The following is a 14567-nucleotide window of genomic DNA, read 5'->3' as shown; positions in this document are numbered from 1 at the left end:
TTTTCCTTCCACTTCACATTTATTTATGACTTTGGCTTGTGCTATTTAAAAAAAAAAAAATGCATTGAGATTTGTGGCTGATGCAAGACAAAATGTGAACAAATTCAGAAACTGTGCGGACTTCTGCACTCCTCCAATAAAACAAATCCTATTCATATAAAGGTTGAAAAATTAAAAACATATTATTGTAATTGGAAATTCAATTAAGCCCAAAATAATTCATTATCCTTTGGGGTTTAGGTTTAACTTTGTTTTACCAAAGTTTTTCTTCTGAAGAAACACTTAGAAAACTTGGGGAATTTGTGTTTCTCCTAAACACAAATTCCGTTTGTGACTTGGATCTGATTTTATTTTTACTTTTTTAAATTTTATTCTAATCTGTGGAGAACTAAAGCTTCGATTGACAACAAGCAGGTCTTCCATCTTCAAAGAGAAATCCTCAAAACAGTGAAATCGCCCCAAAAAATATGACCAGCAACTATAAGAACGGTTTGATCAATTTAATGTCATTAAATATTTATAGTGGATAGTCGATTGTATCGTCTGGTTAAAGATTGACTGAGAGATTTTGACCTAATTTTCTGTCAAAAGTATTGAAGCCAGAGGTCAGTGGAACACCTTCGCTCTGTCGGAGTTGTTTCTGGAAGGACATGAAGGTTTTTTCGCCGAGGCTGCCGGTAAACTCTTGGGCGTTTATTTCAGTGTTGAGTTGGTTGCATCTCCTCATTGTGTTCACCAGGGATCTATGCTTTATCTGTTAAAAGAGGGGAAAAAAATAAGAGTTGTCAGATCAGATGTTTTCACTGTTTAATCTGAGTCAAAAGTTTTAACATTTTGGCAAGCATTGTAAAACCGTGTGCATCCTTACTGTATCGATCCGTTATACAACTCAAAGAACAATTTGCACTGCAAGTATCTAGATAGATAGATAGATAGGCCCAGTGTTGATGTTTTTGGTGCACAGAGCTCTGACTGGAGTGTAAATAATTTGTTTTACCATTATACCCACTCTGATTCTGGTTCTGCTCTACACGTGTACCAATTTCATCTTAATTGGACCACTCTCTTTCTCTCTCTCTGTCTTTGTTTGTTTTTTTTTTTTTTTTTTTTTTTTTTTTAGTGTAAAGGGTAAAAGTACTTTGCAACCATCTAAACCATTTCAAGTCATTCCTCCTTGGGCTCTGTCCATCTACTTCCTATCCCTTCATGGATGTTAAAATCCCTACTCCTCTTTTCTCAGCATTCTCCCACTTCGCCTTTATCTTCTTACCCTTCTCCTCAACCTGGAAGTCCTCGGGCAGCAGCTTGTCCTGCCGGCTGCCCAGGCTGAAGGCCAGAAAGGACAGGATGAGTGAGTCCATGATGCTGATGATGGCCAGGATGTAGGCCCAGCGCACCGTGCAGTTACCCAGGGTGTATTTGTCAGTCCGCTGGCCACACATGCGCTTCACTTCGTCCGAGTCCCAGCCGTCGGGATAGATCATGCAGCCGATCACCATGCACGTACCTGGAGAGACGCAAAGTGGTGAGGTGTCGAATTTTGAAGCTTCGCGGAACTTGTGTTCGTTTGTTGATTGAAACATCTTTGACTGAAAGCCTTGTAACTTGCAGAAGGATTCATGCGCAATGAGGTTTTCAGCTTGTCATGTTACCACCACACACTGCAAAGTTTTCACTAGGATTAGCTACGATCAACCAACACAAAGATGCACAATTTTGAATTTGTGGCAAAACAAAAACTAAAAAATTGATGTTCACGTTGAGAATGCAACATTACAAACCATTTCCTTCATTGCTACTGATAAAATGAAAAACTACTAATAAAGCAATATATATATTCACTAGAGAAATAAAACTTACACACCCCCTCAATATCAGGTTGCTTAGCAACTTTATAGCACATAAAAACGAAGCTGTTCATCCATTATTAACTCCGCAGCCAGGTTTGTGCAATCTCACTTTTCGTGGAGTGAAACACGACAAGTCTCAGATCTTAACTTGCTGCTGCCTACAAACACTTTAATTCTCACAGAAAGGGGCTCGGCTGACTTTGTTTCCTCTAAACAACCCAAAATTTTAATTGAGAACATTTTAACATAAAAAAAATATTTTAAGTTAAATCAGAAGTTTTGTTATAGGTCAGTCTGCGACTAATTTAGAAATGTTTAATGTATTTATTCCACATTCAAAGCTCCTCTTTAACACTCCCAACTCCTTTGAATTCAACAAGAAAGGCATACTGAAAAAAATAAAAAATACTTCCTAACCTCTGTGTTTACCTTTCCCTAACAGCAACTCTAATGTTGCTCCATTAATGCTGTTTTTTTTTGTTGTTGTTTGTTTTTGTTTTTTGTTTTTTAAAAAGAAAGCTTTAAATAGTCTCAAACTGACCAAACACCTCTTTGTAACCACCGGAAGGCAGAAAAATAAGCAGCCAGGAAGAACGCTGCACAGACGCACAGCAGGTGTGTGTTGGGATGAAAAGTGAGAGTAAAGTGTGTAACAGCACACCTCCGGTTTTCATCTCATTACTTGTTTCATTACAGGCTCGTCCTTTCACTCGCAGGTTCGTCTGTTCACAAGCTGCATCGTGTTTCCAAGCCGCACTCATGTTTCTTTCCTGCCTCTTAGTGTTTCTGAAAGAGAGGCTGAACTGTGCCTCAGTTTTCAGACATTTGTCAAGGTTTGCCAAACCTTTGCAGCACTGAATAGAAGGAGTTTTGCTCTAATTTACATTCTCTACGCTATTGACTGTCCACAATTTCATTAATACTTTTAGTATGATTTCTGGCTTTGTTAAGCAAGTTGGTCGTTATATTGCCGGTACAATTCACTAGGATGTATAACGCAAAAAAAAAGAGAGAAAAAAAAGTTATTGCTGTTATTTTATGTTCTCCATCAAATCTAGCTGACATATGCATGTTTTCATACTGAAAGCGACTTAATTAACAGGAAACTGCATCATCAAAAAATTATGACACATTCCTGGTAGTAGTAGAGTAGTAGTAGTAGTAGTAGTAATAATAATAATAATAATAATAATAATAATAATAATAATAATAATAATAATAATAATTGTTAATAATAAAAACAGTATCCACACCAGAAACGTGATTTAGTGAGGAATGGGCGACAACTTCACTTTCTGTTTGCGCAAAGACAAACAGCTGCAATTACAACAAAATCGTTGCTCCACAAAGTAGAAGGCAGCAATGTGATATCTCCACCTTAAGAAATTAGAGTTATTTACTAGCTTTGCGTGTTGAATATACCCGCCGAGCTCTAATTACACAATTATCTGTTTATCATGTCAACCACTTTAAAGAGTAAAATCTGCAGCAGACAAACTCTGATCTAACTCTCACTGGAGGCCAGCTGCGTCCAGGCGCAGATCTTGTAGACGCTCCCGGCGTTGAAGAAGAAGAAGAGACTGAAGCAGACGATGCTTCCCACGATCAGCAGCATGGAGATCCCCACGAAGAACATGGCCGTCTTGAAGGCCCCGGACGGGATGGAGCCGAAGTCCAGCGCGCTCCCTTTGCAGGTGAGCTCCGAGGTGAGCGCGTTCCCGATGCAGTAGTGAAACAGGCCGAAGTAGCCCGCCTGCGGCGTGTTCACGCTGTCCCCGATCCAGTAGGGCTGGATGAACACCACCACCATGATGACCGCGAAGGTGACTGTGAACACCTGCCACATGACGCCCATGGCCCGGGCGTTGCGCACGTAGTTGGTGTGGTAGATCTTGGCCGCTTCTTGAGCAGGAAGCATCCCGAGAGGCAACTGGTAGAAGTTATTTTCTTGTCTTCAGTTAAGTCTAATTCCCCCCTTCAGATGACTCTCTTGAGAAAAGTGCCCTTAGGCGCCCAAGAAGCCTCTCGTCTTGCGTCAAGAGGATTCAAAACCACGGACAGCTCCACGGTGCTGAACACGGTGAGGTTCTCTGACTCATCTGCCCTGCGGAGGCGATGAGTCCCCGTAAAACCAGCGGATGGGCTGCAGTAACACTAGTTTTGTCCCTGAGCCTCAAGTGGAAGCGATAGTTGTTCTCTCCCCCGGAGAGGCTGTGGTCTTCATAATGAATCATTAATGGTTAAAAGATCCGCTGAAGAGTGAGACACACATCCAGCACCACCAACCGCCGTACACAACTTTATGATAATGAACTTTATTTAATTAAAGGAAGGTGCAACTCAAAGTAAATGTCACCATTTGCTTGGCACTTTAGGTGCGCTGTGCCCCTCAAAAGCGAAGTCCCATCTGTTCCTTGTCACGTTGCAAAAATGGACACAATACAAGAATAAAATAAGACGGAAAATAGGCTATAGCTACCATAAGTTGGTTTCTGATCACAATACACACACGCACGCACGCACCCCCCCACCGACACACACACAGTCATGCAGTTAATATGTACGTACCTGAACAGTTTTCAAACAATATTTTCAAATTAGAATTAAAATAGACTTATTGACGTTGGAAGACGTTAAAGCCTCCTTAATCAATAATAAAAATTGACTCCATCATAAGTCAGTTTTCGCACTGGCCACGACATTATTTTTAAATCTAATTTTAATAAGTAAGTTGTTTAAATTAAATTTAATAGCATTTTTTATTTGCCGGCAATTGATGAGAAAAATTCCTGCTTTTATCACAGTCGGCCAGTAGATGGAGCTAAACAACTGCTGCCTACAAGTCTTCCCTTTTTCTTTATTTTCTAGACTATTGTAAAGAATTGTGCCTCGAACGTCTAAAACCGTGTTAATGCGTGCTGGTCATTTAAAGTGACGAACAGTAATCAATGAAACTCTCAACTGCTTATTTTTTCCCCTCACAGTATGCACCTGAGTATTTGAAATAACTATTTGAAATTCTGAAAGCTCTTCTTCTGTCATGGTAGAACACATGGATTCTATTTACTGCTACAGTAATTCAATGGAAGCAATTTTAGAAGTGGCAACAAATCAGCTTGCTTAGAAACCAACAACGCTGTCATATATTTAAAGTTTTGTGCCATGTAAGCTAGCTATAAGTTTAACATTTTCTGACGTGAACAAATATTTTTTTATGTAGTTTTCCAGTTCAGTTTCAAATCTTTGTTCTAAGTGTTTGTTTTCATGTTGCTGCACAAAGAGAACACAGGAATGTGTAGACTAAAAGGCGTCTTTTCATACTCATAATCCTAACAGATTTATTGTTTCTCAAGATTTCTAATCCTGTCACCACCTAGAATGAAGCTGTGTTTTTTGTTCACCTTTAGTTTGGTTTAGTCATGCTTCTTTCAATGTACATACAAAAGGAGTTATGATCATGCAATAGTTTCTCTTTCTGTCTGAATGTTGACACACCGACAGGGCGCTGTACTCGAGCTTTATTAAGTGATACAGGCCCTGGTGTGAGGCAGAGGCTGCTTATAATCACGTTATCTGGAGAAGAAATCCAATTTTCTTGTACAGAATGGAGTGATATTTAATGTGTGTGTATGTGTGTGTGTAGGGGTGGACATTGGTGTTTAGAGGGGGAGTGGATTTCGTGGGGGGTTTTCTGTGCAAATTTTTATTTGCATGCCCAAGATGGTGAATAGATGATATAAAATGTTACTCTGAGTTCACTTGATTGAACCTGTGAATTGCAATGAATCATAACGAGAAAAAGAAAACAAAACTTCTCTGAGGCTGATCATTTATGGCAGAAACACTCTTCCACATGTAGCAGCATTTATGCAGGTCATTGCTTCTTGTTGAATGACTACAAACAACATTTAGGCGTGCAAAGATGTCTCTGTTGGTTTTGTGAGTTTGGAACTAACTCTACATTTTTATTGGCTGGTTTACTTTGAGAACATCAGGGAGTGAAAATGCTTTTCTGTCATTTTGCAAGGTGGTGTTGACCTACGCACATGGACCATGTAGTTATACTTGGTCTCCATTATGCTCTCTTGACAGAACAGCTGCAATAATACTACAATGAAATCACACAAACATTGATTATATTTAAGGGTAAATAAAAATGCACTCCACATTTTTCAAATTTTTTTAAATTTTATTTTCTTCCACTTCATAACTATACACTACTTTCTGCTGGTTGTTAACTACATCAATAAGGGAGACAAACCCTTTAATGTGTTGAGGTACTATTACAAAAAAGCAACAGAAATAAATGTGTCTGCTTCATGATGAATAAATCTTAATTTTTCTTTTTTTTTTTTTTAAAAAGGGCAGTCAGGATAGTTTATTATTTGCAAATGACTGAATGAGTGAATGCAAAAAGCTTGCAGTTACCCTTGGACTCCTAAACAGCCACACTCCACCGTCCTTCTCCTCCAATCACACGCTGGTCTCGATGTGCTTGTGTTGCACCACTGTCTCGGTCACTACCTCCATGCTCCCTCCCTGCACCCCCTCCCCTGCAGCGACCAACCACTGTGAGCCACCTTCACGCCTCCACCCGTCCGCCTCTTGCTCGTGGCCCATCAGGGAGAGTCAGAGACCGGAGAGAAATACTGTGGGTCATGAAGTTGCCCTGCGGGAAAGGACTCTGAAATGTAGGTCCACTTTATGGTGGAATCATCTCTGATCAGTCACAACCAATAAATCCCCCCTCTGTTTGGCCTGGTAATCTGCTCAGGGATGCACAAGTAATCTGCCGCCAGAACCTTCCACATATCTTTACATTACATCGCTGCTTTCTCGCTGCTCTACAGATATGTCCACAAATTTATATTTTAATTATACTGCTCCGCAGCTGGAAATGTGCATTTCTGTTCAGTTCTTCCACACCGTTTCTATGGATGCTGCTGTTTAGCTCTGCTCTGTTTCAGCACTAACTGGGTTCAGAAATGTCTTGTACAGCTGTTCCCTCTGTCATGGTACGATGCGTAAATGCAGTGTGTTGCAGAAGTATTCACATCGTGTTTTCCCTGTTTGTCTTTTTCAGCTCTTGCAGCTGCAAATTAGTCATGGAATGTCTCTACCATCTTTTCATGTGGCAGTGTCAGAGTATTTGAAAACACACATTTTTCGAGTTTTACTTGCACAAGTCCTTCCCCTGCGCGGCTGTTTGTTTTTTTTGGCAGCGTTCTTAATGTTGAATAAGGATCTCAATCGGCCTGAGGAGGTTTATGCATAAAATATTGGATTGTTTGTGACTTATTTGCTCTTTATGTGCTGGATTTAAACCAGACTGTAAAATGGTAAATTAAAAGAAGCATGACCAGGAGGATGAAGATATTTACAAGCTCAAGCAGGCTGTTCATTGGCTGATCTAACTGCTTATGTTAATGGCATCACAAATTTCTTTAGATATGCATTATGAAAATAATTCCAGACAGTGGCAGGGTTAGATGGGCGGTGTTGTCCTTTGGAAACGCCCTGTCATCATCTCACAGATGGCAACCCTCAGACTGCAACATATTCAGATACTCTGCACAACCTGCAGCTCCATTCTTCCATTGCAGGTAAAAGCTCCCACATCATGATTACCCCACCAATGAGATTTCTTTTTCATGTTGTTGTATTTTTTGGTCAAAGAGGATGTTTTCTCCCACCTTTTGATGGTTTGGAAGGAGATTTGACTTTTGAAGACGGTTATTTTTCTTTTGCACATGCCATCTTATTGGACTGCAGTCAGCATCCAAATAAAGGCCTTAATTTGGATTGAGATTGAGAACCTCCACTCTGTTAGAGCTTCTAGATCAGCACAGGAGAATTTTTTTATTTATTTTTTTGTCCCGTAGTCCTCTGGAATTTAAAAGAGCTGTCTTACTGTGGGCAACCTTGGCAGTAAAGGCACCTTTGCTCATGCAGCCTGACAATCCTGGCAGGTTCAACGACAAAGGCCCTTTTTTCCCTTGGTACCAGGGAGACATGAGAGAGTGAATGCCCGACAGGAAGTTACATGAAAGACAGACTATTGTGCAGACTTGGATTTAAAGCTCTTGTGATCTGAAACCTTTGAGTTTAAATGAACAATAATTTGACAACTGTGTTTTGTCTGTTACACCTGTTTCTTGTTGGTAATCATCCATTGCAGCCACTTTAGTGTTTTTGTTGTTAGTAAAAAACATTTTAGGGTAATCCCCGATTAGAACTGAACAAGCTGGATTCCTTCTGTGCAAAAAAATGTGTGGCCAGGATTTATTCCACTAACAGTTGTGCAAATATCAGGTATATATTCATACCCCTCACCATAAGTCTTAAAGTTTCCCTTTGAGATAATGTATGCTAGGAAGATTTCTTCAGAATCCACTGATCAGGATGAGTAATGTGGAAGTGCTTTCGGCACGACAACATTCACCGAAAGCCTTTCATTTTAATAAATCTATTTTTTTATTTTTCATGGTTATTTTTTTTAAAGCAGTCAGTAAGTCTCATAAAAAATGAGCTCAGATCCCCTCCCAACCCCACACCAACTCTTCAAGTTTGTAGCAAGTAATTTCAACATAAACTTGATCCAGTGTGTTCCCTAGAAGGAAATGCTGGGTTTTCTTAATTGTAAAACATCTGCATTAATCAAGAAACAACATAGCTATGTAAAAATCACACCTTTCAGTGAAACTGGAGTGTTGAACTCACCTTTAAATACTTCTGGTCCATCTTTCATCCATTTGAGATCCCTGTGCATTGACAACAAGATGTTGGAAAGGAATTAGAGCTATTGTTAATTCATGAAATACCCACTAAAGGCTTTCTCGTGTTTGAAAGATGTGAAAGTAGAGTTGTGCAGGATGATGGGACAAAATGCAACACTGCCAAGCCCTAGCAGCAGGTTGTCCTGTTTCACACCACTGCAGCTGACACGGATAAATCTAAAACACTGTTCCTCTGTTGCACACATGCATGAAACACAGCCAGTATCAAACATCCATGAATGCTTAATAGCACTTGGCCAAGTACTCACATTGTTCAGAGCATAAATGGAGGCAAGCATTTTTATTTCTGTTTCAACAATGCACCGCTTCTTATTCCAGCCAGCAAGTCTACAAAATGCAAAGCTTTGAAAAAGTACTTCTATCCTTCATGTTTTGTCAAACAGCCACAAACTTCAGTTTATTTAATTGGGACAGACCAGGTGTCTTCGAGTCCTGAAATTTTCAGAACTGTCTCTGCTTCAACACACTAGAGTCAAATAATGAGCTAAGTCGCAGGACTCTGCAGAACTTGACCACCAACTTAGAAGGTGATTCAGCCATTTGACTTGGGTACGTTGGACCAGAAACACGTCTAAAAGTTGCAGGACACCAACCATTGGAGTTGAAGATCCATGATATAGATCAACACAGAGTAGTGCAAACTTGTGAAGATGGTAATGATTATGTACAGGGTAAGAGTAAGGGTTAGGCTGTAGAAATGAATGGAAGTCAATGCAAAGTCCTTGTGAAAATAGAAAGACGTACTGTGTGTGTGTGTGTGTGTGTGTGTGTGTGCTGTGTTTCCTCCTTCAGGCAGGCAGTCAGGTTAACAAGTTCCAGCTGCACCTCATCCGATCACATCAAGGCAGCTTTAAGGAAGTGGAAGAGGAGACGGAAAACTGTCAGATATTGTTCCACACTTCATTGATAAACAAACGCCGTTTAATTTGCTCCTGGCCTTCTTCTGTAAAATTGCGTACCTCTCACTGTCCTTCTTCTCTTTAGATGCTTGGAATTTTGTGTTGAAATTATTCCCCTACTTCCTCCTTTGTGTTCCTGGTTTGGCTTCTTCTTCATTCTGAATCCTCCCAATCTCTTCGCTGCTCCTCCTCATGCCTTCCTGTCTGCCCTCCACCCACCTCTAGTGCTCACCCAGAGTAAAGTTTGACAGACATGCAGATTCTCCATTCGCTGATGTCAACTTCAGATCTGGCCAATATCTCTACCAACACAAAATCAACAGAGTAAGTAATCAGAACTACACATCATTCTGATTACAACATCTCTCTGAAAAATAGTGGTGGCAGCATTGTGCTGTGGGAAGATGTTTCTTCAGCAATTACATAGAAGGTGGTCAAAGTTGATGCAAAGATGTATTTGTTTAAATACGAAGCAAGAACTAGGATATTTTTAAATATTTATTTCAAAATATCCTAATTTGTGTACATCTATGACATACAATCCCAAGAAACACACTTCAAAGGGGTAAAAGATCCTAGTTTTAGCTGAAACACAAACCTATTTATTGAGATTTTTCTCCTTTAGCTCCAATAAAGGATTAATGAAAATTGCAATGTAATCAATGTATTTCACCGTTTAATGTGTCACAATCAAAATGATGCATTCAGTGTTTAAAAATACCCTCAAAAAACTGCAGCACAGAACACACATGACTCATCTTTGTTTTCAGAAGGCAGGATCTGGTGGATATTCTCCAAAAAGCAGTCTGCTCGCATTAAAATCATGTTTCTGTAGGAAGCAAAGCATTTAACCGGAGCTGAAGAAATAAACCTCTCAACCTCGCTGATGCAACCTAAGGGCAACTGGGATTACTTTATTTCAATGCCTCTGATGGTATTATGTTGCTGGTAATTTAACTGTATGTATCTGTAAATAACAGGATTGTGTTGGTCTTACAGATGCCAAATTTAACCAATTTCAGGGTTTTTTAACCTACGCTCATAAAATATGCCTTTTATATTATCAAAATGCTGAAGATTTTTTAAAGGTAGATCTCACATGCTGAATCACATACTGTAGAAATGCATGAAGAGGAATGTTGAAGAAAACAGGGTAGCGTAATTACATAACGGTTCATAGAGTCTGAAAGTCTATGATATGCATCAATGTGTGTTCGTTTAGGAGCGTCATCCTTTGATTGTGTTCCGTCGTTCCAGTTGTGGTGGCTGCAACTTTTCCCTGTCGATCTGGCAAGATTGCAGTTTTATCCTTATATCTGGCTAATCTTGTGTGGAATCCAGCACCGCTGCCTGTGCAGCATTAATATTGCCACCTGGTTCCAAACACTGTAAGCTAATCTTTAGCTACACAAAATGGGTTTATAGTTCATGCTAGTGGTCACACACTGTATTTTTGTCATGAAAAGTGACTTTTCAGCCTATTTTCTGAATCCAGTGAGCCTGCTGCTGTGATCAGGAAACAGATGATGGTGCCAACTCCTCACTGTTCAGCCCACGGATCAGCATGATGTTGTGAAATAGCCCAGTGAAAGTATTGCGCTGCAAGCTGTTGGTCAATTATGATCACTTCCTCTGGGGAATCAAAGCTTTGGACAGACTCCCAAGGATTAAAACTGAAAAGATGAGTTTCTCACAAGATAGAGCATTGCCATCTGTGTAGTGAAGTCTGGTACTGTACATTAATTTTACATACATGGTATTGGCAACTTAAGCTGCTGCTGCACACATTTTAAAGATTTGTTGAAGTTGAATTTTACTGCAGATGTACTTGTTGTGAGCTCCTTTTGCAACAAGTACAAATAAATGTCAAGCAAATAAAAATACATATTTTGTATACCAAACAGATTCAACTTAACCCCTTCTTCCCTAGCAAAATTAACCTACTTTAAAAATGCATTTACTGCTTTTTAGTAATTTACTAAAGTGGAGTAACAAATTTTTTTTTTTTTTTTTTTTATATATATATTTATTAGGTTTTCAGAATATAACATACATAAATCATACATGAGAGTATAAGTAAATATATATGCACATATACACGCAGACTTACATATCCATGTAGATACGGTATGTAACAAAATTCTGTATGAAAGCAGTATACTCTTATCAATCCAGTAACAAAAATATGAGAGAAAAAAAGCAACAAAAAAAAAAAACAACTAAAAACTAAAACAAACAAACAAAAACAAAAAAAAAAAAAAAAACAACAAAAACAAATATTATAACAGCAAGTCAGGTTACACTGCATTGAGTACTATCTACTATTAAGGAATGGTATTACCTGTCTATAAGGGCATAGGTGGCACATTAAGAAGCTGAGCGAGTGTCTGGGTCGACCCTGGATCGGGAAAGATAATCCAAAACTGGACGCCAGATACTACCAAACCTATCAGAGGAACCCACAACATCATATCGTAGCCTCTCCAAATGAAGAATCTCCGTGAAGTCGCTCAACCACATTTTAAATTGAGGAACCTTGTCAGTTTTCCAGAGTCTCAATATTACTTTTTTGGCTATTACCATTCCATACACCACTGTCGTTTGCATAGAAACGCTGCAGGTCCTTAAAGAAGGAGAATGTCCAAACAATGCAATCTGGGGGTCAGGAACCAACGTGCATCCATAAACCTTAGCAAACAAGTTGAAAATCTCACACCAATAATGAAAGAGCTTGGGGCATGTCCAGAACAAATGAGAAAGGGAGCCATCCGCGGACTTACATTTATCACATTTTGAAGATGTCGAAGGAAATATTCTGTGCAGTTTAACTTTAGAATAGTGGAGTCTATGGAATACCTTGAACTGAATTAACTGGTGTCTTACATTGATAGAGCACGTCCGAATCCTCCCAAGACCCTCCTCCCAGACCTCACTCCCAATCTGCAAACCCAGCTCCTCCTCCCATGCAGCCCTCAAGGAGTCTGTGGTAAAGTTCATTCGTTCTGCAAAGATGTCAACCAAACTCGTGATAAACTTTTTCGATCCTGGAGAGCCCAGCAGAATTTTGCATAATTTATTTTCTTCCGGGAGAGATATGAAATTCGGAATATTAGTTCGAACATAGTTTCTAATTTGCAAGTATCTGAAGAAATCTGTATCTAGAAGGGAAAAACAGCTCTTCAGCATAGCGAATGAAGCAAACTTTTTGTTAATGTACAGATTTTTCAGAGTATTAAGGCCTTTCAAACTCCAGTTTTTAAAGGACATATCTGATAGTGATGGGGGAAAAGCATGGTTGCAGTAAACTGGGGCATGAACTGAGGTCTCCGGCAATTTACAGTGCAGTTTTATTTGCTTCCATATTTTCAAAGAATTTAAAACGATTAAATTATTTACCCCACTAATTGCTGGGGATATCGGTGCTGCAAAAAGAAGAGCCGGAAGAGAGCTGTCAGTAACACCACTTCTTTCAATAGCCACCCATGGGGGGGAATTTGCAGGCAGTTCTTGTGCATCACCTTCCTGCCAGTATACCAAGGCTCTTGCATTTGCTGCCCAATAGTAATGCAGAAAGCAGGGTAATCCCAATCCCCTATCTTCCTTGGTTTATATAAGTGAGTTTTGATATTCTATGGGCTTTAAAGCCCCAAACAAAAGGTAGAATTATTGAGTCTAACGATTTAAAAAAAGCCTTTGTTAAAAAAATAGGCAAACCCTGAAAAAGATATAAAAATTTAGGTAAGGACACCATTTTAATAGCATTTATACGGCCCATCATCGACAGAGGAAGTGTTCTCCATTTATCAATGTCTTTCCGAAGATTCTCCACTTTTTCCAGAAAATTCAATTTGAAGATTTGTTTAGGGTCCTTTGGCAGAATAACCCCAAGATATTTCAGTTTGTCCGTTATCTTAAATAATAGGTTATCTAAAAAGTCGGAAGTGAGGCTTGCACCTAATGACATAAACTCACTCTTCTGCCAATTAATAGTATAACCTGAAATCTCACCGAATGACCGAATGAGGTCTAGGAGTGCTGGCACTGACCGCTCAGGATGTGATACGAAAACCACCACATCATCAGCATACAATGAAATGTGATGGTCAATGCTTCCCAATTGAATCGGTTTGATTAAGGGGTGTTCTCTAATACTAATGGCGAGGGGTTCCATAGCGACCGCGAAAAGCAAGGGGCTAAGAGGGCAACCCTGACGGGTTCCCCGGTGTAGCAGAAAGCGCTCTGACTTGTCCTGATTTGTAATGACAGAGGCAGATGGATGAGCATACATTATTTTGATCCAAGACACAAATTTATCACCAAATCCAAACTCCCCAAGTACAGTCAGGATGTAGGGCCACTCCAGTTGGTCAAATGCCTTTTCAGCATCAAGGCAAAGAGCTGCTCCCTTAAACCTACTGTCATATTTATGATACATAATGTTCATTAACCGTCTGACATTAAAAAATGAAAACCTATTAGGAACGAAGCCCGTTTGGTCCGGGTGTACAATAGAGGAAATATGTTTATTTAGCCTATTTGCCAGTACTTTAGCGAAGATTTTAATGTCAGAATTCAATAATGAAATAGGGCGATATGATGAAAGCTCCGTCTCCTCCTGCCTTCTTTACATATTAAAGTTATATTGGCTTCATACATGGTGGAAATTTACCTGAGTCAAGAGAATGAGCGAACATCCTCCGAAGGAGAGGGGCAATTCTCCCGGCATATCTTTTATAGAGTTCAGTTCCAAACCCATCAGGTCCTGGGGCCTTGGCCTTGGGGAATGCTTTAATTACATCCAGGATCTCTTCCACAGTGATGTCTGCATTAAGAGCCTCACGAGCAGCTTCACTCATCTTAGGGAGATTTAGATCTTTGAGCCAGTTTGAGATATTTCCTTTTGCCTTAGACATGTATAGTCGTTCATAATATTCCTTAAAGGAGTCATTTATATCTTTTGGATCAGTTATAATTTTTCCTGCTTTGGACTTAATTTTATGTATTGCCCTGTTGGCCTGCGA

The 14567-nt window shown here is 39.6% G+C and overlaps 1 protein-coding gene across 1 annotated transcript; it reads right to left on the bottom strand.

The window, feature by feature from the left end:
- Positions 1-249: 249 nt before the first annotated feature.
- lhfpl5a (LHFPL tetraspan subfamily member 5a) lies at positions 250-3771 on the bottom strand. Its single transcript, XM_044122090.1, has 3 exons — positions 3366-3771; positions 1271-1507; positions 250-754 (listed from the first exon to the last, which is right to left on the bottom strand). The coding sequence occupies exons 1-3, from the start codon at positions 3766-3768 to the stop codon at positions 744-746; spliced, it is 651 nt and encodes a 216-aa protein (XP_043978025.1). The 5' UTR covers positions 3769-3771; the 3' UTR covers positions 250-743.
- Positions 3772-14567: the final 10796 nt, after the last annotated feature.

The sequence above is a fragment of the Gambusia affinis genome, linkage group LG07 (assembly GCF_019740435.1).
Source record: "Gambusia affinis linkage group LG07, SWU_Gaff_1.0, whole genome shotgun sequence".
Classification (NCBI taxonomy): Eukaryota; Metazoa; Chordata; class Actinopteri; order Cyprinodontiformes; family Poeciliidae; genus Gambusia; species Gambusia affinis.
The sequence above is the reverse complement of the archived record's forward strand: the minus strand, read 5'-3'. Positions and strand labels throughout refer to the sequence as shown.